The sequence below is a fragment of the Taeniopygia guttata genome, chromosome 32 (assembly GCF_048771995.1).
Source record: "Taeniopygia guttata chromosome 32, bTaeGut7.mat, whole genome shotgun sequence".
In the NCBI taxonomy this organism is placed as follows: domain Eukaryota; kingdom Metazoa; phylum Chordata; class Aves; order Passeriformes; family Estrildidae; genus Taeniopygia; species Taeniopygia guttata.
The window spans coordinates 1,816,787-1,837,546 of record NC_133057.1 but is presented as its reverse complement, the minus strand read 5'-3'; the positions used below and the strand labels follow the sequence as shown (position 1 = coordinate 1,837,546).

The 20,760-nt window shown below is 50.8% G+C and overlaps 1 protein-coding gene across 1 annotated transcript in view; it reads left to right on the top strand.

Moving 5' to 3' along the window:
- PFAS (phosphoribosylformylglycinamidine synthase) overlaps positions 1-19,365 on the top strand; it is an 89,794-nt gene extending 70,429 nt beyond the window's left edge. The window contains exons 27-32 of the mRNA XM_072920597.1: positions 2,152-2,266; positions 4,978-5,115; positions 12,724-12,885; positions 17,164-17,649; positions 17,839-18,810; positions 18,859-19,365. Coding sequence (XP_072776698.1) covers positions 2,152-2,266; positions 4,978-5,115; positions 12,724-12,885; positions 17,164-17,573 — 825 coding nt within the window. The 3' untranslated portion in view covers positions 17,574-17,649; positions 17,839-18,810; positions 18,859-19,365. The remainder of the gene's footprint in view (positions 1-2,151; positions 2,267-4,977; positions 5,116-12,723; positions 12,886-17,163; positions 17,650-17,838; positions 18,811-18,858) is intronic.
- Positions 19,366-20,760: the final 1,395 nt, after the last annotated feature.

Sequence of the window (20,760 nt, the reverse complement as noted above, 5' to 3'; positions counted from 1 at the left end):
CCCAAAACCACCCCAAAACAGCCTGGGGGTTTTTGGGGTGGAACTTTTGGGATTTTTGGGGGATTTTTTGGGTTTTTTTGGATTTTTGGGTTTTTTTGGTCTCACACCCAATTTGGGGTTTTTGGGATGAGTTTTTTTTTTTGGATTTTTGGGGTTTTTTGGGGTAACTTGTGGCGTTTTTTCATTTTTTGGGGATCACTCCCAGTTTGGGGTTTTTGGGATGGGATTTTTTGGGTTTTTTGGGGATTTTTGGGGATTTTTTTGGGATCACTCCCATTTTGGGGTTTTTGGGGTGGGATTTTTTTGGGGTTTTTTGGGGATTTTTGGGGATTTTGGGGAATTTTTTTGGGATCACTCCCATTTTGGGGTTTTTGGGGTGGGATTTTTGGGGTTTTTTTTGGGATCACTCCCATTTTGGGGTTTTTGGCTCAGGTTTTTGGGATATTTTTGTGGGTTTGGGGTTGGGATTTTTGGGGTAACTTGTGGATTTTTGGGGTTCTTTGGACTCCCTCCCATTTGGGGTTTTTGGGGTGGGATTTTGGGGTGTTTTGGGGATTTTTGGGGATTTTGGGTTGGGATTTTTGGGGTAACTTGTGGATTTTTGGAGATTTTTTTGGGCTCACTCCCATTTTGGGGTTTTTGGGGTGGGGTTTTTGGGGATTTTTTGGGGATTTTTGGGGTTCTTTGGACTCCCTCCCATTTTGGGGTTTTTGGTGTGGGATTTTGGGGTGTTTTGGGGGTTTTGGGGATTTTTGGGGATTTTTTTGGGATCACTCCCATTTTGGGGTTTTTGGGTCAGGTTTTTGGGATTTTTTTGAGATTTTTGGGGGTTTTGGGTTGGGATTTTTGGGGTAACTTGTGGATTTTTGGGGTTCTTTGGACTCCCTCCCATTTTGGGGTTTTTGGGGTGGGATTTTGGGGTGTTTGGGGGGTTTTTGGGGATTTTGGGGGATTTTTGGACTCCCTCCCATTTTGGGGTTTTTGGGGGGGGATTTTTTGGGTTTTTTTGGGGGTTTTGGGGATTTTTGGACTCCCTCCCATTTTGGGATTTTTGGGATGGGATTTTTTGGGTTTTTTGGGGGTTTTTGGGGATTTTTGGGGATTTTTTTGGACTCCCTCCCATTTGGGGTTTTCGGGGTGGGATTTTGGGGTGTTTTGGGGGTTTTTGGGGATTTTTTGGGATTTTTTTGGGCTCACTCCCATTTTGGGATTTTTGGGGTGGGATTTTTTGGGTTTTTTTGGGTTTTTGGGGGATTTTTGGGGATTTTTTTGGGATCACTCCCATTTTGGGGTTTTTGGGGTGGGATTTTGGGGTGTTTTGGGGCTTTTGGGGATTTTTTTGGGATCACTCCCATTTTGGGGTTTTTGGGGTGGGACTTTTTGGGTTTTGGGGGTTTTTGGGGATTTTTTTGGGATCACTCCCATTTTGGGGTTTTTGGGGTGGGATTTTTTGGGGTTTTTGGGGATTTTTTGGTATTCTTCTGGGATCACTCCCATTTTGGGGTTTTTTGGATGGGATTTTTTGGGGTTTTTGGGGTTTTTGGGGATTTTTGGGGATTTTTTTGGGCTCCCTCCCATTTTGGGGTTTTTGGGGTGGGATTTTTGGGGTTTTTTTGGACTCCCTCCCATTTTGGGGTTTTTGGGGTGGGATTTTTTGAGTTTTTTGGGGTTTTTGTGGATTTTTGGGGATTTTTTGGGATCACTCCCATTTTGGGTTTTTTGGGGTGGGATTTTGGGGATTTTTTGGGGTTTTGGGGATTTTTGGGGTTTTTTTTGGCTCACTCCCATTTTGGGGTTTTGGGGGTGGATTTTTTGGGGTTTTTTGGGTTTTTTGGGGATTTTTGGGGATTTTTTTGGGATCACTCCCATTTTGGTGTTTTTTGGGGGGGATTTTTTGGGGTTTTTGGGGCTTTTTGGGGATTTTTTTTGGATCATTCCCACTTTGGGATTTTTGGGATGGGATTTTTTGGGGTTTTTTGGGATTTTTTGGGATTTTTGGGGATTTCTTGGTGGTTTTTTGGGTTTTTTTTGGGGGGGGGATCACTCCCATTTTGGGGTTTTTGCCTCAGGTTTTTGGGATATTTTTGGGGTTTTTGGGTTGGGATTTTGGGGTATTTTTTGGGGTCTGATCTGGGATTTTTGGGGTTGCAGGTGTGGGATGTGACCACGCAGGATCTCTGCTCCGACGCCGCCTCCCTGGACGGGTTCCGGGGTTTGGTTTTCGTCGGCGGCTTCAGCTACGCCGACGTGCTGGGCTCAGCCAAAGGTGAGAGAGGCGCCCCAAAAACACCCCAAAAACACCCCAAAAACACCCCAAAAACACCCAAATCCCAAATTCCATAAGAATGGGGAGAAAGCCCCAAAAAATCCGCAAAAATCCCACAAAAATCCACAAAAAATCCGCAAAAATCTCCCCAAAATCCCCCCAAAATCATCAAAATTCAACCAAAAAACCCCAAAAATCCCCCTAAAATCCCCCCAAAGTTCCCCAAAAACTGAACAAAAAAACCCCAAAAAATGCCTCAAAAAATCCTAAAAATATCCCAAAAGTCTCAAAAAAAATCCCAAAAAAGTCTGCAAAAAACCCCAAAAATGGCTCCAAAAAACCCAAAATCCGAAAACCCCAAATACCACAGAAACGGGGAGAAATCCCTAAAAAAATCCCCCCAAAATCACCAAAAACTCAACAAAAAATCCCCAAAAATTCCACGAAAAGTCCCAAGTCCTAAAACCATAAATCCCACAAAAATGAGGAGAAATCCCCAAAAATCCACAAAAACCCCCAAAGAATCACCCAAAAAATCCCCCCAAAATCACCAAAAATTCAACAAAAAAACCCCAAAATGACCCCCAAAAACCCTCAAATCCTAAAATCCCAAATTGTACAAAAAAGGGGAGACATCCCCAAAAAATCCACAAAAATCTCAACAAAAATCCCCCCAAAATCACCAAAATTCAACAAAAAAACCCCAAAAAATCCCCCTAAAATCCCCCCAAAATTCCCCAAAAACTGAACAAAAAACCCCCCAAAAATCCTAAAAATATCCCAAAAGTCTCAGCAAAAATCCAAAAAAAGTCGTCAAAAAACCCCAAAAATGGCCCTAAAAAAACCCAAAATCTGAAAACCCCAAATCCCACAGAAACAGGGAGAAATCCCAAAAAAAATCCACAAAAATCCCAAAAAAATCCCCCCAAAATCATCAAAATTCAACCAAAAAACCCCAAAAATCCCCCTAAAATCCCCCCAAAGTTCCCCAAAAACTGAACAAAAAAACCCCCAAAAATGCCTCAAAAAATCCTAAAAATATCACAAAAGTCTCAACAAAAATCCCAAAGAAGTCTGCAAAAAAACCCAAAAATGGCTCCAAAAAACCCAAAATCCGAAAACCCCAAATCCCACAGAAACGGGGAGAAATCCCCAAAGAATCCACAAAAATCCCCAAAAAATCCACAAAAATCCCCAAAAAATCCCACCAATTTTATTATTTTATTTTATTTTATCTTTATTTTATTTCATTATTTTATTTCATTTCATTTTACTTCATTTTATTGATATATTTAATTTCATTTTACTTCATTTTATTTTATTTTTACTTCATTTTATTTTATTTTACTTTATCTTATTTCGTTTCATTTCATTTTATTATTTTATTTCATTTCATTTTACTTCAGTTAATTTTATTTCATTTTACTTTATTTTATTTCAATTCATTTATGTTTATTATTTTATTATACTTTATTTTATCTTTATTTTATTTTATTTCATTTCATTTTATTTCATTTCATTTTACATCATTTTATTTTATTGTATTTCATTTCATTTCATTTATTATTTTATTTTAGCTTATATTTATTTTATTTTATTTTACTTTATTTAATGTAATTTAATATCATTTTATTTTATTTTATTTCATTTTTATTTTATTTTATTTCATTTTTTTTATTTTATTATTTTATTTTATCTTTATTTTATTTTATTGTACTTTATTTTCTTTCATTTCATTTATTTTATTATTTATTTTATTTTATTTTATTTTATTTTATTTTATCTTTATTTTATTTCATTTCATTTTATTAATATATTTCATTTCATTTTACTTTATTTTATTTCATTTCATTTCATTTCATTTCATTTCAGTTCTTTTATTATTTTATTTTATTTCATTTCATTTTACTTCATTTTGTTTCATTTCATTTCATTTCATTTCATTTATCTGATTATTTTATTTTATTTCATTTAATTTAATTTCATTTCATTTATTTTATTCGTTTATTTTATCTTTATTTTATTTTATTTCATTTTATTTTATATTATTATTTTATTTCATTTAATTTTACTTTATTCTATTTTATTTCATTTCATTTTACTTTATTACATTTTATTTTATTTATTTCATTTTATTTTATTTCATTTATTTTCTTTTATTATTTTATTTTATTTTACTTCTTTTTATTTCATTTCATTTATTTCACTATTTTATTTTATCTTATGTTAATATTATATTATTTTACTTCTTTTTATTTCATTTCATTTCATTTAATTTTACTTTATTTTTTTTATTTTTATTTTATTTCATTTTATTTTATTTCATTATTTTATTTTATTTTATTTTATTTCTTTTTAATTTTATTTCATTTCATTTATTTGATTGATTTCATTTCATTTTTAAAATTTTATCTTTATTGTACTTTATTTTATTTTATTTCATTTCTTTTTACTTTTTATTTTATTTTATTTTATTATTTTATTTTATTTTATTTCATTTCATTTCATTTCATTTTACTTCATTTTATTTTAATTTGTTTTTATTTATTTTATTTTATTTCAATTCATTTTATTATTTCATTTCATTTCACGTCATTTTATTTTACTTTTATTTTACTTTTATTTCATTTTATTATTTTATTTTGTTTCATTCCATTTCATTAATTTAATTTAATTTAATTTTTAATATTTATATTTAATTCCCGTTGCAGGCTGGGCGGCGTCGCTGCTGTTCCAGGCGGGGCCGCGGCAGCGGCTGCAGCGATTCCGGAACCGCCCGGAGACCTTCAGCCTCGGGGTGTGCAACGGGTGTCAGCTGATGGCGCTGCTGGGCTGGGTGTCACCGCCAGGTCAGTGTCACCCCATTGTCACCTGTGTCACCTCATTGTCACCTGTGTCACCTCATTGTCACCTGTGTCACTGTGTGTCACTGTGTCACACCCGCACCTTCAGCCTGGGGGTGTGCAACGGGTGTCAGCTGATGGCGCTGCTGGGCTGGGTGTCACCGCCAGGTCAGTGTCACCCCATTGTCACCTGTGTCACCTGTGTCACCTCATTGTCACCTCATTGTCACCTGTGTCACCTCATTGTCACCTGTGTCACTGTCACTGTGTCACACCCGCACCTTCAGCCTGGGGGTGTGCAACGGGTGTCAGCTGATGGCGCTGCTGGGCTGGGTGTCACCGCCAGGTCAGTGTCACTGTGTCACCTCATTGTCACCTGTGTCACCTGTGTCACCTGTGTCACCTCATTGTCACCTGTGTCACCTCATTGTCACCTGTGTCACTGTGTCACACCCGCACCTTCAGCCTGGGGGTGTGCAACGGGTGTCAGCTGATGGCGCTGCTGGGCTGGGTGTCACCGCCAGGTCAGTGTCACCTCATTGTCACCTCTGTGTCACCTGTGTCACTGTGTGTCACCTGTGTGTCACTGTGTCACTGTGTCACACCCGCACCTTCAGCCTGGGGGTGTGCAACGGGTGTCAGCTGATGGCGCTGCTGGGCTGGGTGTCACCGCCAGGTCAGTGTCACTGTGTCACCTGTGTCACCTGTGTCACTGTGTCACCTGTGTCACCTGTGTCACCTCCTCATTGTCACCTGTGTCACCTGTGTCACCTGTGTCACTGTGTCACACCCGCACCTTCAGCCTCGGGGTGTGCAACGGGTGTCAGCTGATGGCGCTGCTGGGCTGGGTGTCACCGCCAGGTCAGTGTCACCTCCTGTGTCACCTGTGTCACCTCATTGTCACCTGTGTGTCACTGTGTCACCTGTGTCACCTGTGTCACCTGTGTCACCTGTGTCACTGTGTCACCTGTGTCACCTCCTGTGTGTCACTGTGTCACTGTGTCACTGTGTCACCTTCTGTGCCACCCCCCTGGTGACACTGAGCTGACCCTGAGGTGACCCTTGGTGACACTCTGGTGACATTCCCCTGACAGGTGACAGCCCCATGGTCTCAGTGGGGGTGGTGGCATCTCCAGAATGTCCCCAAAAGTGTCCCCAACTTTGTCCCTTTGGGGTTTCTGTTTTTGGGCTGTCCCCTCAATGTCCCTTTAATGTCCCTTCGATGCCACTCCCCTGGTGAAACTGAGGTGACACTGAGGTGACCCTTGGTGACACTCTGGTGACATTCCTGTGACAGGTGACAGCCCCATGGTCCTGGTGGGGGTGGTGGCATCTCCAGAATGTCCCCAGAAGTGTCCCCAAAAGTGTCCTAAACTTTGTCCCTTTGGGGTTTGTGTCCCGGGGCTGTCCCCAAGGTGTCCCCTCGATGTCCCCAAGCCAAATTGTGACACTGAAGTGACCCTTGGTGACACTCTGGTGACATTCCTGTGACAAGTGACAGCCCCACAGTCCTGCTGGGGGTGGCATCTCCAGAATGTCCCCAAAAGTGTCCCCAACTTTGTCCCTTTGGGGTTTCTGTTTTTGGGCTGTCCCCTGGTTGTCCCTGAGGTGTCCCTTTGATGTCCCCTCGATGTCCCCAAGCCCTGGTGACCCTTGGTGACACTGAGGTGACATTCCCTGGCTGGTTACATCCCCATGGGCCTGGTGGGCGTGGTGGCATCTCTTGGAGGTGTCCCCAAACTTTGTCCCTTTGGGGTTTCTTGTCCCAGGACTGTCCCCAGGGTGTCCCCTCGATGTCCCCTCAATGTCCCTTCGATGTCCCCAACTCCTGGTGACCCTGAGGTGACCCTTGGTGACACTTTGGTGACATTCCCCAGCAAGTGACAGCCCCATGGTCCTGGTGGGGGTGGTGGCATCTCTTGGAGGTGTCCCCAACTTTGTCCCTCTGGGGTTTGTGTCTTGGGGCTGTCCCCAGGGTGTCCCCTCGATGTCTCCTCAATGTCCCCTAGCCCTGGTGACCCCTGGTGACACTCTGGTGACATCCCCTGACAGGTGACAGCCCCATGGTCCTGCTGGGGGTGGTGACATCTCCAGAACATCCCCAGAAGTGTCCCCAAACTTTGTCCCTTTGGGGTTTCTGGTTTTGGGCTGTCCCCTCAATGTCCCTTTAATGTCCCTTCGATGCCACCCCCCTGGTGACACTGAGCTGACCCTGAGGTGACCCTTGGTGACACTCTGGTGACATTCCCCTGACAGGTGACAGCCCCATGGTCCTGGTGGGTGTGGTGGCATCTCCAGAATGTCCCCAAAGGTGTCCCAAGAAGTGTCCCAAAACTTTCTCCCATTGGGGTTTCTGTCCCGGGACTGTCCCCAAGGTGTCCCCTCAATGTCCCTTTAATGCCACCCCCCTGGTGACCCTTGGTGACACTCTGGTGACATCCCATGACAGGTGACAGCCCCACGGTCCTGCTGGGGGTGGTGGCATCTCCAGAAAATCCCCAGAAGTGTCACCAAAAGTGTCCCCAAACTTTGTCCCTTTGGGGTTTCTATTTTTGTAATGTCCCCTCGATGTCCCCTCCATGTCCCCAACCCCTGGTGACACTGAGGTGACCCTGAGGTGACCCTTGGTGACACTCTGGTGACATTCCCCTGACAAGTGACAGCCCCATGGGCCTGGTGGGAGTGGTGGCATCTCTTGGAGGTGTCCCCAACGTTGTCCCCTTTGGGGTTTCCCTTTGGTGTTTCTGTTTTTGTGCTGTCCCCTCGATGTCCCCAAGCCCTGGTGACCCTGAGGTGACCCTGAGGTGACCCTGAGGTGACCCTTGGTGACACTCTGGTGACATTCCCCAGCAAGTGACAGCCCCACGGTCCTGGTGAGGGTGGTGGCATCTCCAGAATGTCCCCAAAAGTGTCCCCAACTTTGTCCCTTTGGGGTTTGTGTCCCGGGGCTGTTCCCAGGGTATCCCCTCCATGTCCCCAAGCCAAGTGGTGACCCTGAGGTGACCCTTGGTGACACTCTGGTGCCATCCCCCTGGCAGGTGACAGCCCCATGGTCCAGGTGGGGGTGGCAGTGTCCCCAGAAGTGTCCCCAGAAGTGTCCCCAACTTTGTCCCTTTGGGGTTTCTGGTTTTGGGCTGTCCCCTGGTTGTCCCTGAGGTGTCCCTTTGATGTCCCCTTGATGTCCCCTCGATGTCCCCAAGCCCTGGTGACCCTTGGTGACACTTTGGTGACATTCCCCTGACAGGTGACAGCCCCATGGTCCTGCTGGGGGTGGCAGTGTCCCCAGAAGTGTCCCCAAAAGTGTCCCCAGAAGTGTCCCCAACTTTGTCCCTTTGGGGTTTCCCTGTGGGGTTTCTGTCCTGGGACTGTCCCCAAGGTGTCCCCTCAATGTCCGCTCAATGTCCCCAAGCTCTGGTGACCCTTGGTGACATTTCCCTGACAGGGGACAGCCCCACGGTCCTGGTGAGGATGGTGGCATCTCCAGAAGTGTCCCCAGAAGTGTCCCCAGAAGTGTCCCCAACTTTGTCCCTTTGGGGTTTCTGTTTTTGGGCTGTCCCCTGGTTGTCCCTGAGGTGTCCCTTTGATGTCCCCTCAATGTCCCTTCAATGTTCCCAAGCCCTGGTGACCGTTGGTGACACTTTGGTGACATTCCCATGACAGGTGACAACCTTATGGTCCTGCTGGGGGTGGCAGTGTCCCCAGAAGTGTCCCCAAAAGTGTCCCCAAACTTTGTCCCTTCGGGGTTTCCCTTTGGGGTTTCTGTTTTTGTGCTGTCCCCTCCATGTCCCCAACCACTGGTGACACTGAGGTGACCCTTGGTGACACTCTGGTGACATTCCTGAGACAGGTGACAGCCCCATGGTCCTGGTGGGGGTGGTGGCATCTCCAGAATGTCCCCAAAGGTGTCCCCAAAGGTGTCCCCAAACTTTGTCCCTTTGGAGTTTCTGTCCCTGGGCTGTCCCCAAGGTGTCACCTCGATGTCCCTTTAATGCCACCCCCCTGGTGACACTGAGGTGACCCTGAGGTGACCCTTGGTGACACTTTGGTGACATTCCTGTGACAGGTGACAGCCCCATGGTCCTGGTGGGGGTGGTGGCATCTCCAGAATGTCCCCAAAGGTGTCCCCAAACTTTGTCCCTTTGGGGTTTGTGTCCCAGGGCTGTCCCCAGGGTGTCCCCTCAATGTCCCCCAAGCCAAGTGGTGACACTGAGGTGACCCTTGGTGACACTCTGGTGACATCCCCCTGACAGGTGACAGCGCCATGGTCCTAGTGGGAGTGGTGGCATCTCCAGAATGTCCCCAGAAGTGTCCCCAAAGGTGTCCCCAAACTTTGTCCCTTTGGAGTTTCTGTCCCTGGGCTGTCCCCAGGGTGTCCCCTTGATGTCCCTTTAATGCCACCCCCCTGGTGACACTGAGGTGACATCCCCTGACAGGTGACAGCCCCATGGGCCCGATGGTGGTGGCAGTGCCGCCAGAGGTGTCCCCAAAAGTGTCCCCAAACTTTGTCCCTTTGGGGTTTGTGTCCCGGGAGTGTCCCCAAGGTGTCTCCTTGATGTCCCCAAGCCAAGTGGTGACCCTTGGTGACACTCTGGTGACATTCCCATACATGTGACAGCCCCATGGTCCTGCTGGGGGTGGCAGTGTCCTCAAAAGTGTCCCAAACTTTGTCCCTTTGGGGTTTCCCTTTGGGGTTTCTGTTTTTGTGCTGTCCCCTCGATGTCCCCAACCCCTGGTGGCCCTGAGGTGGCCCTGAGATGACACTGAGGTGACCCTTGGTGACACTCTGGTGACATTCCTGTGACAGGTGACAGCCCCACTGTCCTGGTGGGGGTGGTGGCATCTCCAGAACATCCCCAGAATTGTCCCCAAAAGTGTCCCAAACTTTGTCCCTTTGGGGTTTCCCTTTGGGGTTTCTGTCCTGGGGCTGTCCCCTCGATGTCCCCTCAATGTCCCCAACCCCTGATGACCCCTGGTGACCCTTGGTGACACTCTGGTGACATTCCCCAGCAAGTGACACCCCCATGGTCCTGGTGGGGGTGGTGGCATCTCTTGGAGGTGTCCCCAACTTTGTCCCTTTGGGGTTCCTCTTTTTGTGCTGTCCCCTCCATGTCCCCAACCCCTGGTGACCCTGAGGTGACCCTGAGGTGACCCTTGGTGACACTCTGGTGACATTCCCCTTTCAGGTGACAACCTCATGGTCCTGCTGGGGGTGGCAGTGTCCCCAAAAGTGTCCCCAAAAGTGTCCCAAACTTTGTCCCTTTGGGGTTTCACTTTGGGGTTTGTGTGCCTGGGCTGTCCCCTCGATGTCCCCTCCATGTCCCCAAGCCCTGGTGACCCTTGGTGACGCTCTGGTGACATCCCCCTGACAGGTGACAGCCCCATGGTCCTGGTGGGGGTGGTGGCATCTCCAGAATGTCCCCAAAGGTGTCCCCAGAAGTATCCCCAGAAGTGGTCCCAGAAATGTCCCCAGACGTGTCCCCAACTTTGTCCCTTTTGGGTTTGTGTCCCTGGACTGTCCCCAAGGTGTCCCCTGGATGTCCCCTCCATGTCCCCAAGCCCTGGTGACCCTGAGGTGACCCTTGGTGACACTCTGGTGACATTTTTGTGACAAGTGACAGCCCCATGGTCGTGGTGAGGGTGGTGGCATCTCCAGAACATCCCCAGAATTGTCCCCAAAAGTGTCCCAAACTTTGTCCCTTTGGGGTTGCTCTTTTTGTGCTGTCCCCTCGATGTCCCCAACCCCTGGTGACCCTGAGGTGACACTGAGGTGACCCTTGGTGACACTCTGGTGACATCCCCCTGTCAGGTGACAGCCCCATGGTCCTGGTGGGGGTGTTGGCATCTCCAGAATTGTCCCCAAAGTGTCCCCAAACTTTGTCCCTTTGGGGTTTGTGTCCCGGGAGTGTCCCCAGGGTGTCCCCTCGATGTCCCCACCATGTCCTCTCGATGTCCCCAACCCCTGAGGTGACCCTCGGTGACCCTCAGTGACACTCTGGTAACATTCCTGTGACAAGTGACAGCCCCATGGTCCTGCTGGCGGTGGCAGTGTCCTAAAAAGTGTCCCCAGAAGTGTCCCCAAACTTTGTCCCTTTGGGGTTTGTGTCCCGGGGCTGTCCCCAAGGTGTCCCCTGGATGTCCCTTTGATGCCACCCCCTGGTGACACTGAGGTGACACTGAGGTGACACTGAGGTGACATTCCCCTGGCAGGTGACAGCCCCATGGGCCCGATGGCGGCGGCAGTGTCCCCAAAAGTGTCCCCAAACTTTGTCCCTTTGGGGTTTGTGTTTTTGGGTTGTCCCCTCAATGTCCCTTTAATGTCCCTTCGATGCCACTCCCCTGGTGAAACTGAGGTGACCCTGAGGTGACCCTTGGTGACACTCTGGTGACATTCCTGTGACAGGTGACAGCCCCACGGTCCTGGTGGGGGTGGTGGCATCTCCAGAACATCCCCAGAAGTGTCCCCAGAAGTGTCCCCAACTTTGTCCCTTTGGGGTTTGTGTCCCGGGGCTGTCCCCAAGGTGTCCCCTCGATGTCCCCTCAATGTCCCCAAGCCAAATTGTGACACTGAGGTGACACTGAGGTGACATTCCTGTGACAGGTGACAGCCCCACGGTCTCGGTGGGGGTGGTGGCATCTCCAGAAATGTCCCCAGAATTGTCCCCAACTTTGTCCCTTTGGGGTTTCCCTTTGGTGTTTCTGTTTTTGTGATGTCCCCTCCATGTCCCCTCGATGTCCCCAACCCCTGGTGACCCTGAGGTGACCCTTGGTGACACTTTGGTGACATTCCCCAGCAAGTGACAGCCCCATGGTCCTGCTGGGGGTGGTGGCATCTCCAGAATGTCCCCAAAGGTGTCCCCAAAAGTGTCCCCAAACTTTGTCCCTTTGGGGTTTCTGTTTTTGTGCTGTCCCCTCCATGTCCCCTCGATGTCCCCAAGCCCTGGTGACCCTGAGGTGACACTGAGGTGACCCTTGGTGACATCCCCCGACAGGTGACAGCCCCACGGTCCTGGTGGGGGTGGTGGCATCTCCAGAATGTCCCCAAAAGTGTCCCCAGAATTGTCCCCAAAAGTGTCCCAAACTCTGTCCCTTTGGGATTTCTGTCCCGGGGCTGTCCCCAGGGTGTCCCCTCGATGTCCCCTCGATGTCCCCAACCCCTGGTGACCCTGAGGTGACCCTTGGTGACACTGAGGTGACATTCCCCTGACAGGTGACAGCCCCATGGTCCTGGTGGTGGTGGCATCTCCAGAACATCCCCAGAAGTGTCCCCAAACTTTGTCCCTTTGGGGTTTCTGTCCCTGGGCTGTCCCCAAGGTGTCCCCTCAATGTCCCTTTAATGTCCCTTCAATTCCACCCCCCTGGTGACACTGAGGTGACCCTGAGGTGACCCTTGGTGACACTCTGGTGACATTCCTGTGACAAGTGACAGCCCCATGGTCCTGGTCGGGGTGGTGGCATCTCCAGAATGTCCCCAAAAGTGTCCCCAGAAGTGTCCTAAACTTTGTCCCTTTGGGGTTTCTTTTTTTGTGCTGTCCCCTCCATGTCCCCTTGATGTCCCCAAGCCCTGGTGACCCTGAGGTGACCCTCGGTGACACTTTGGTGACATTTCCCTGGCAGGTGACAGCCTCACGGACCCGTCCCCTCAGGTGGCGCTGGAGCGGAACCTCTCGGGGCGCTTCGAGTCGCGATTTGTCACCGTCCGCGTGGAGCCGGGCCCGGCGCTGCTGCTGCGGGGGATGGCGGGAGCGCGGCTGGGGGTGTGGGTGGCGCACGGGGAAGGTAACTGGTTATACTGGTTATACTGGTTTGTACTGGGATGGCGGGAGCGCGGCTGGGGGTGTGGGTGGCGCACGGGGAAGGTAACTGGTTATACTGGTTATACTGGTTTATACTGGTTTGTACTGGGGATGGCGGGAGCGCGGCTGGGGGTGTGGGTGGCGCACGGGGAAGGTAACTGGTTATACTGGTTATACTGGTTATACTGGTTTGTACTGGGCAGGGCGGGAGCGCGGCTGGGGGTGTGGGTGGCGCACGGGGAAGGTAACTGGTTATACTGGTTTATACTGGTTTGTACTGGGGATGGCGGGAGCGCGGCTGGGGGTGTGGGTGGCGCACGGGGAAGGTAACTGGTTATACTGGTTATACTGGTTTATACTGGTTTGTACTGGGGATGGCGGGAGCGCGGCTGGGGGTGTGGGTGGCGCACGGGGAAGGTAACTGGTTATACTGGTTTATACTGGTTTATACTGGTTTGTACTGGGGATGGCGGGAGCGCGGCTGGGGGTGTGGGTGGCGCACGGGGAAGGTAACTGGTTATACTGGTTATACTGGTTTATACTGGTTTGTACTGGGGATGGCGGGAGCGCGGCTGGGGGTGTGGGTGGCGCACGGGGAAGGTAACTGGTTATACTGGTTAGACTGGTTTATACTGGTTTGTACTGGGGATGGCGGGAGCGCGGCTGGGGGTGTGGGTGGCGCACGGGGAAGGTAACTGGTTATACTGGTTATACTGGTTTATACTGGTTTGTACTGGGGATGGCGGGAGCGCGGCTGGGGGTGTGGGTGGCGCACGGGGAAGGTAACTGGTTATACTGGTTAGACTGGTTTATACTGGTTTGTACTGGGGATGGCGGGAGCGCGGCTGGGGGTGTGGGTGGCGCACGGGGAAGGTAACTGGTTATACTGGTTATACTGGTTTATACTGGTTTGTACTGGGGATGGCGGGAGCGCGGCTGGGGGTGTGGGTGGCGCACGGGGAAGGTAACTGGTTATACTGGTTAGACTGGTTTATACTGGTTTGTACTGGGGATGGCGGGAGCGCGGCTGGGGGTGTGGGTGGCGCACGGGGAAGGTAACTGGTTATACTGGTTAGACTGGTCAGACTGGTTTGTACTGGGAGCGCTGGGCTCTCACTGGTGTCACTGGTCTCTAACTGGTCTAACTGGTTTAACTGGTCCCTAACTGGTCTAACCGGTCTCTAACTGCTTTCTAACTGGTTAAACTGGTTTCTAACTGGTTTAACTGTTCTAACCAGCCTCTAAGTGGTCCCTAACTGGTTTCTAACTGGTTTAACTGGTCTCTAACTGGTTTAACCGGTCTCTATCCAGTCTCTAACTGGTCTAACTGGTCTCTACCTGGTTTAACTGGTTTCTAAGTAATTTAACTGGTCCCTAACTGGTTTAAACGGTCTCTAACCAGTCTCTAACTGGTTTAACCGGTCTCTAAGCAGTCTCTAACTGGTTTAACCGGTCTCTAACTGGTCTCTAACTGGTTTAACTGGTCTAACTGGTTTATAACTGGTTTAACTGGTCCCTAACTGGTTTAGCTGGTCTCTAACCAGTCTCTAACTGGTTTAACTGGTTTCTAAGTGGTTTAACCGCTCTCTAACTGGTTTAACTGGTTTCTAAGTGGTTTAACTGGTCCCTAATTGGTTTAACCGGTCTCTATCCAGTCTCTAAGTGGTTTAACCGGTTTCTAACTGGTTTAACTTGTTTCTAACTGGTCTCTAGCTGGTTTATCCAGTCTCTAACTGGTCTCTAACCGGTTTAACTGGTCTCTAACTGGTCTCTAACTGGTTTATAACTGGTTTAACTGGTCCCTAAGTGGTTTAACTGGTCTCTAACTGGTCTGTAACTGGTTTAACTGGTTTCTAAGTGGTTTAACTGGTCTGTAAGTGGTTTAACTGGTTTCTAAGTGGTTTAACTGGTCTCTAACCGGTCTCTAACTGGTTTACCTGCTTTCTAACTGGTTTAACTGGTCTCTAACTGGTTTAACTGGTTTCTAAGTGGTTTAACTGGTTTCTAACTGGTCCCTAACTGGTTTAACCGGTCTCTATCCAGTCTCTAACTGGTCTAACTGGTCTCTAACTGGTCTCTAACTGCTCTCTAACTGGTTTAACTGGTCTCTAACTGGTTTAACCGGTCTCTAACTGGTTTAACTGGTTTCTAAGTGGTTTAACTGGTCTCTAACTGGTCTCTAAGTGGTTTAACTGGTCTCTAAGTGGTTTAACCGGTCTCTAAGTGGTTTAACCGGTCTCTAACTGGTTGAACCAGTCTCTAACTGGTTTAACTGGTTTCTAAGTGGTTTAACTGATCTCTAACTGGTTTAACCGCTCTCTAACTGGTCTCTAAGTGGTTTAACTGGTTTCTAAGTGGTTTAACTGGTTTCTAACTGGTTTAACCGCTCTCTAACCGGTTTAACCAGTCTCTAACCGGTCTCTAACTGGTTTAACTGGTCTCTAACTGGTTTAACGTGTCTCTAAGTGGTTTAACCAGTCCCTAACTGGTCTCTAACCGCTCTCTAACTGGTGTAACTGGTTTTGGCAGGCCGTTTCCAGTTCCGGCCGCCCTCGGCGCTGGATCGCTGTATCCGCTCCGGCCTGGCGGCTCCAGCCCTGACCAGTGACCCTAACTGCTCTCTAACTGGTTTAACTGGTCTCTAACTGGTGTTTAACTGGTCTCTAACTGGTCTCTAACTGGTCTCTAACTGGTCTAACCAGTCTCTAACTGGTGTCTAATTGGTTTAACTGGTCTAACTGGTTTATAACTGGTTTAACTGGTCCCTAACTGGTTTAGCTGGTCTCTAACCGGTCTTACTGGTTTAACCAGTTTCTAACTGGTTTAACTGGTCTGTAAGTGGTTTAACTGGTTCCTAAGTGGTTTAACTGGTCTCTATCCAGTCTCTAACTGGTTTAACCGGTCTCTAAGTGGTCTCTAAATGGTTTAACTGGTTTCTAAGTGGCTTAACTGGTTTCTAAGTGGTTTAACCGGTCTGTAACTGGTCTCTAACTGGTTTAACTGGTCTCTAAGTGGTTTAACCGGTCTCTAACCGCTCTCTAACCGGTCTCTAACTGGTTTAACTGGTTTCTAAGTGGTTTAAACGGTCTCTAACTGGTTTAACTGGTCTCTAACTGGTCTCTAACTGGTTTCTAAGTGGTTTAACCGGTCTCAAACTGGTTTAACCAGTATCTAACTGGTCTCTAACCAGTCTCTAACCAGTCTCTAACTGGTCTCCGCAGGCCGTTTCCAGTTCCGGCCGCCCTCGGCGCTGGATCGCTGTATCCGCTCCGGCCTGGCGGCTCCAGCCCTGACCAGTGACCCTGACTGGTCTCTAACTGGTTTAACTGGTTTCTAACTGGTTTAACCAGTCCCTAACCAGTCCCTAACTGGTCTGTAACTGGTGTAACTGGTTTTGGCAGGCCGTTTCCAGTTCCGGCCGCCCTCGGCTCTGGATCGCTGTATCCGCTCCGGCCTGGCGGCTCCAGCCCTGACCAGTGACCCTTACTGGTCCCTAACTGGTTTAACCAGTCCCTAACTGGTCTCTAACTGGTGTAACTGGTTTTGGCAGGCCGTTTCCAGTTCCGGCCGCCCTCGGCGCTGGAGCGCTGTATCCGCTCCGGCCTGGTGGCTCCAGCCCTGACCAGGGAGTGACCAGTCCCTAACCAGTCTCTAACTGGTTTAACCAGTCCCTTACTGGTCTCTAACTGGTTTAACTGGTCTAACCAGTCTCTAACTGGTCTCTAATAGGTTTAACTGGTCTCTAACTGGTTTAACCAGTCTCTAACTGGTCTCTAAGTGGTTTAACTGGTTTCTAAGTGGTTTAACTGGTCCCTAATTGGTTTAACCGGTCTCTATCCAGTCTCTAATTAGTCTAACTGGTCTCTAATTGGTCTCTAAGTGGTTTAACTGCTTTCTAAGTGGTTTAGCTGGTCTCTAACCGGTCTCTAACTGGTTTACCTGCTTTCTAACTGGTTTAACTGGTCTCTAAGTGGTTTAACTGGTTTCTAAGTGGTTTAATGGGTCTCTAACTGGTCTATCCTGTCTCTAACTGGTTTAACTGGTTTAACCGGTCTCTAACTGGTCTAACTGGTCTCTAACTGGTTTAACCGGTCTCTAACTGGTTTAACTGGTTTCTAACTGGTTTAACCAGTATCTAACTGGTTTAACTGGTTTCTAACTGGTTTAACCAGTATCTAACTGGTTTAACTGGTTTCTAACTGGTTTAACCAGTATCTAACTGGTTTAACCAGTTCCTAACTGGTGTAACCGGTCTCCGCAGGCCGTTTCCAGTTCCGGCCGCCCTCGGCGCTGGATCGCTGTATCCGCTCCGGCCTGGCGGCGCTGCGCTACGTGGACGACCGCGGGGAGCCGACGGAGCGCTACCCGCTGAACCCCAACGGCTCCGGCCGCGGCGTGGCGGCGCTGGTGTCGCCCTGCGGCCGGCACCTGGCAGCCATGCCGCACCCCGAGCGCGCCGTGCGCCGCTGGCAGAGCCCCTGGGCCGGCCGCGGTGCCGGGGTCGGTGCCGGTGTCGGTGCCGGTGCCGGGGTCGGTGTCGGTGCCGGTGTCGGCGCCGGTGTCGGTGCCGGTGTCGGTGCTGACCGCGGCACGGCCGGCAGCGGGCCCTGGCTCAGGATGTTCCACAACGCCATGGAGTGGTGCCTGCGCTGGCCCGACGGGGAGAAGTGACCGATGAGGGACCACTGAGTGACCAATGAGTGACCAACTGACCACCGAGTGACCAACTGACCACCCAGTGACCAACGAGTGACCGAGTGACTGATGAGTGACTGATGAGTGACCAACAAGTGACCGCTGAGTGACTGCCCAGTGACCAACTGACCGCCCAGTGACTGCTGAGTGACCGACGAGGGACCAATGAGTGACCACTGAGTGACCGACGAGTGACCACTGAGTGACCAACTGACCGCCCAGTGACCGCCCAGTGACCAACTGACCACCCCCTGGATATCCTCTCTGTGACACTGAACAGCTGAGTGACCGACGAGTAACCACTGAGTGACCGCTGAGTGACCGACTGACTGCCCAGTGACTGACGAGTGACCAACTGACCGCCCAGTGACTGCTGAGTGACCAACAAGTGACCGACGAGTGACTGACAAGTGACCAACTGACCACCCCCTGGATACCCCCTCTGTGACACTGACCAGTCACTGACCACTGAGTGACCACTGAGTGACCGCCCAGTGACCAATTGACCGCCCAGTGACCAATGAGTGACCACCCAGTGACTGCCCAGTGACCACCCAGTGACCAATGAGTGACCAACTGACCACCGAGTGACCAACTGACCACCCTCTAGATATCCTCTCTGTGACACTGACCAGTCACTGACCACTGAGTGAACGCTGAATGACCACTGATTGACCGATGAGTGACCAACAAGTGACTGCTGAGTGACCGACAATTGACCAACTGACCATCCCCTGGATATCCCCTCAGTGACACTGACCAGTCACTGACCACTGAGTGACCACCAAGTGACCACTGAAAGACCAACTGACCGCCGAGTGACCAACTGACCACCCCCTGGATATCCCCTCAGTGACACTGACCAGTCACTGACCACTGAGTGACCACTGAGTGACCGCCCAGTGACCAATGAGTGACTGCCGAGTGACCACCCAGTGACCGCTGAGTGACCAACTGACCACCCCCTGAATATCCTCTCTGTGACACTGACCGCCGAGTGACCACTGAGTGACCACCCAGTGACCGACAAGTGACCAACTGACTGCCCAGTGACCACTGAGTGACCGACAAGTGACCGACGAGTGACTGCTGAGTGACCAACAAGTGACCGCTGAGTGACCCCTGAGTGCTCAGCTGACCCCTGAGTGACCAACTGGCCCCCGAGTGACCCCTGAGTGACCAACTGGCCCCTGAGTGACCCCTGAGTGACCAAGTGAGTGACCGAGTGACCAACTGACCCGAGTGACCCCTGAGAGCTCAGCTGACCCCTGAGTGACCAACTGACCCCTGAGTGACCAAGTGACCAAGTGAGTGACCAACTGACCCCTGAGTGACCCCTGAGTGACCCCTGAGTGACCAACTGACCCCTGAATGACCAAGTCACCAAGTGAGTGACCAAGTGAGTGACCAACTGACCCCTGAGTGACCCCTGAGTGACCCCTGAGTGACCAACTGACCCCTGAATGACCAAGTCACCAAGTGAGTGACCAAGTGAGTGACCAACTGACCCCTGAGTGACCAGCTGAGCCCTGAGTGACCAACTGACCACTGAGTGACCAACTGACCCCTGAGTGACCCCTGAGTGACCCTGAGTGACCCCTGAGTGACCAAGGGACCCCTGAGTGACCCCTGAGTGACCAACTGACCCCTGAGTGACCCTGAGTGACCAACTGACCCCTGAGTGACCCCTGAGTGACCCCTGAGTGACCCCGGGGAGGGGGCGGGGCCGGGCTGATGAATAAAGTGCCCTTCATTAACGATTGATTAATTAACGACTGCCGAGCGATTGATGAGTGACGTCATTGGGGGAGGGGCCAGACACGGGGGGGGAGGGGACAGCGGGGCCGCCCCTCCCCCACCCCCCAGTGCTCCCAGTTTGGGCTCCCAGTGCTCCCAGTTTGGGCTCCCAGTGCTCCCAGTGCTCCCAGTTTGGGCTCCCAGTGCTCCCAGTTTGGGCTCCCAGTGCTCCCAGTGCTCCCAGTTTGGGCTCCCAGTGCTCCCAGTTTGAGCTCCCAGTGCTCCCAGTTTGAGCTCCCAGTGCTCCCAGTTTGGGCTCCCAGTGCTCCCAGTTTGGGCTCCCAGTGCTCCCAGTTTGGGCTCCCAGTGCTCCCAGTTTGGGCTCCCAGTGCTCCCAGTTTGAGCTCCCAGTGCTCCCAGTTTGGGCTCCCAGTTTGGCCTCCCAGTGCTCCCAGTTTGGGCTCCCAGTGCTCCCAGTTTGGGCTCCCAGTGCTCCCAGTTTGAGCTCCCAGTGCTCCCAGTTTGGGCTCCCAGTTTGGGCTCCCAGTGCTCCCAGTTTGGGCTCCCAGTTTGGGCTCCCAGTTTGGGCTCCCAGTGCTCCCAGTTTGGGCTCCCAGTGCTCCCAGTTTGGGCTCCCAGTTTGGGCTCCCAGTGCTCCCAGTTTGGGCTCCCAGTGCTCCCAGTTTGGGCTCCCAGTTTGGGCTCCCAGTGCTCCCAGTTTGGGCTCCCAGTTTGGGCTCCTAGTGCTCCCAGTGCTCCCAGTTTGGGCTCCCAGTGCTCCCAGCGCTCCCAGTTTGGGCTCCCAGTGCTCCCAGTGCTCCCAGTTTGGGCTCCCAGTGCTCCCAGTTTGAGCTCCCAGTGCTCCCAGTGCTCCCAGTTTGGGCTCCCAGTGCTCCCAGTTTGGGCTCCCAGTTTGGGCTCCCAGTGCTCCCAGTTTGAGCTCCCAGTGCTCCCAGTTTGGGATCCCAGTTTGGGCTCCCAGTTTGGGCTCCCAGTGCTCCCAGTTTGGGCTCCCAGTGCTCCCAGTTTGGGCTCCCAGTTTGGGCTCCCAGTGCTCCCAGTTTGGGCTCCCAGTTTGAGCTCCCAGTTTGGGCTCCCAGTGCTCCCAGTTTGGGCTCCCAGTTTGGGCTCCCAGTGCTCCCAGTTTGGGCTCCCAGTGCTCCCAGTTTGGGCTCCCAGTGCTCCCAGTTTGGGCTCCCAGTTTGGGCTCCCAGTTTGGGCTCCCAGTGCTCCCAGTTTGGGCTCCCAGTTTGGGCTCCCAGTTTGGGCTCCCAGTGCTCCCAGTTTGAGCTCCCAGTGCTCCCAGTTTGGGCTCCCAGTTTGGGCTCCCAGTTTGGGCTCCCAGTTTGGGCTCCCAGTGCTCCCAGTTCGGGCTCCCAGTTTGGGCTCCCAGTGCTCCCAGTTTGGGCTCCCAGTTTGGGCTCCC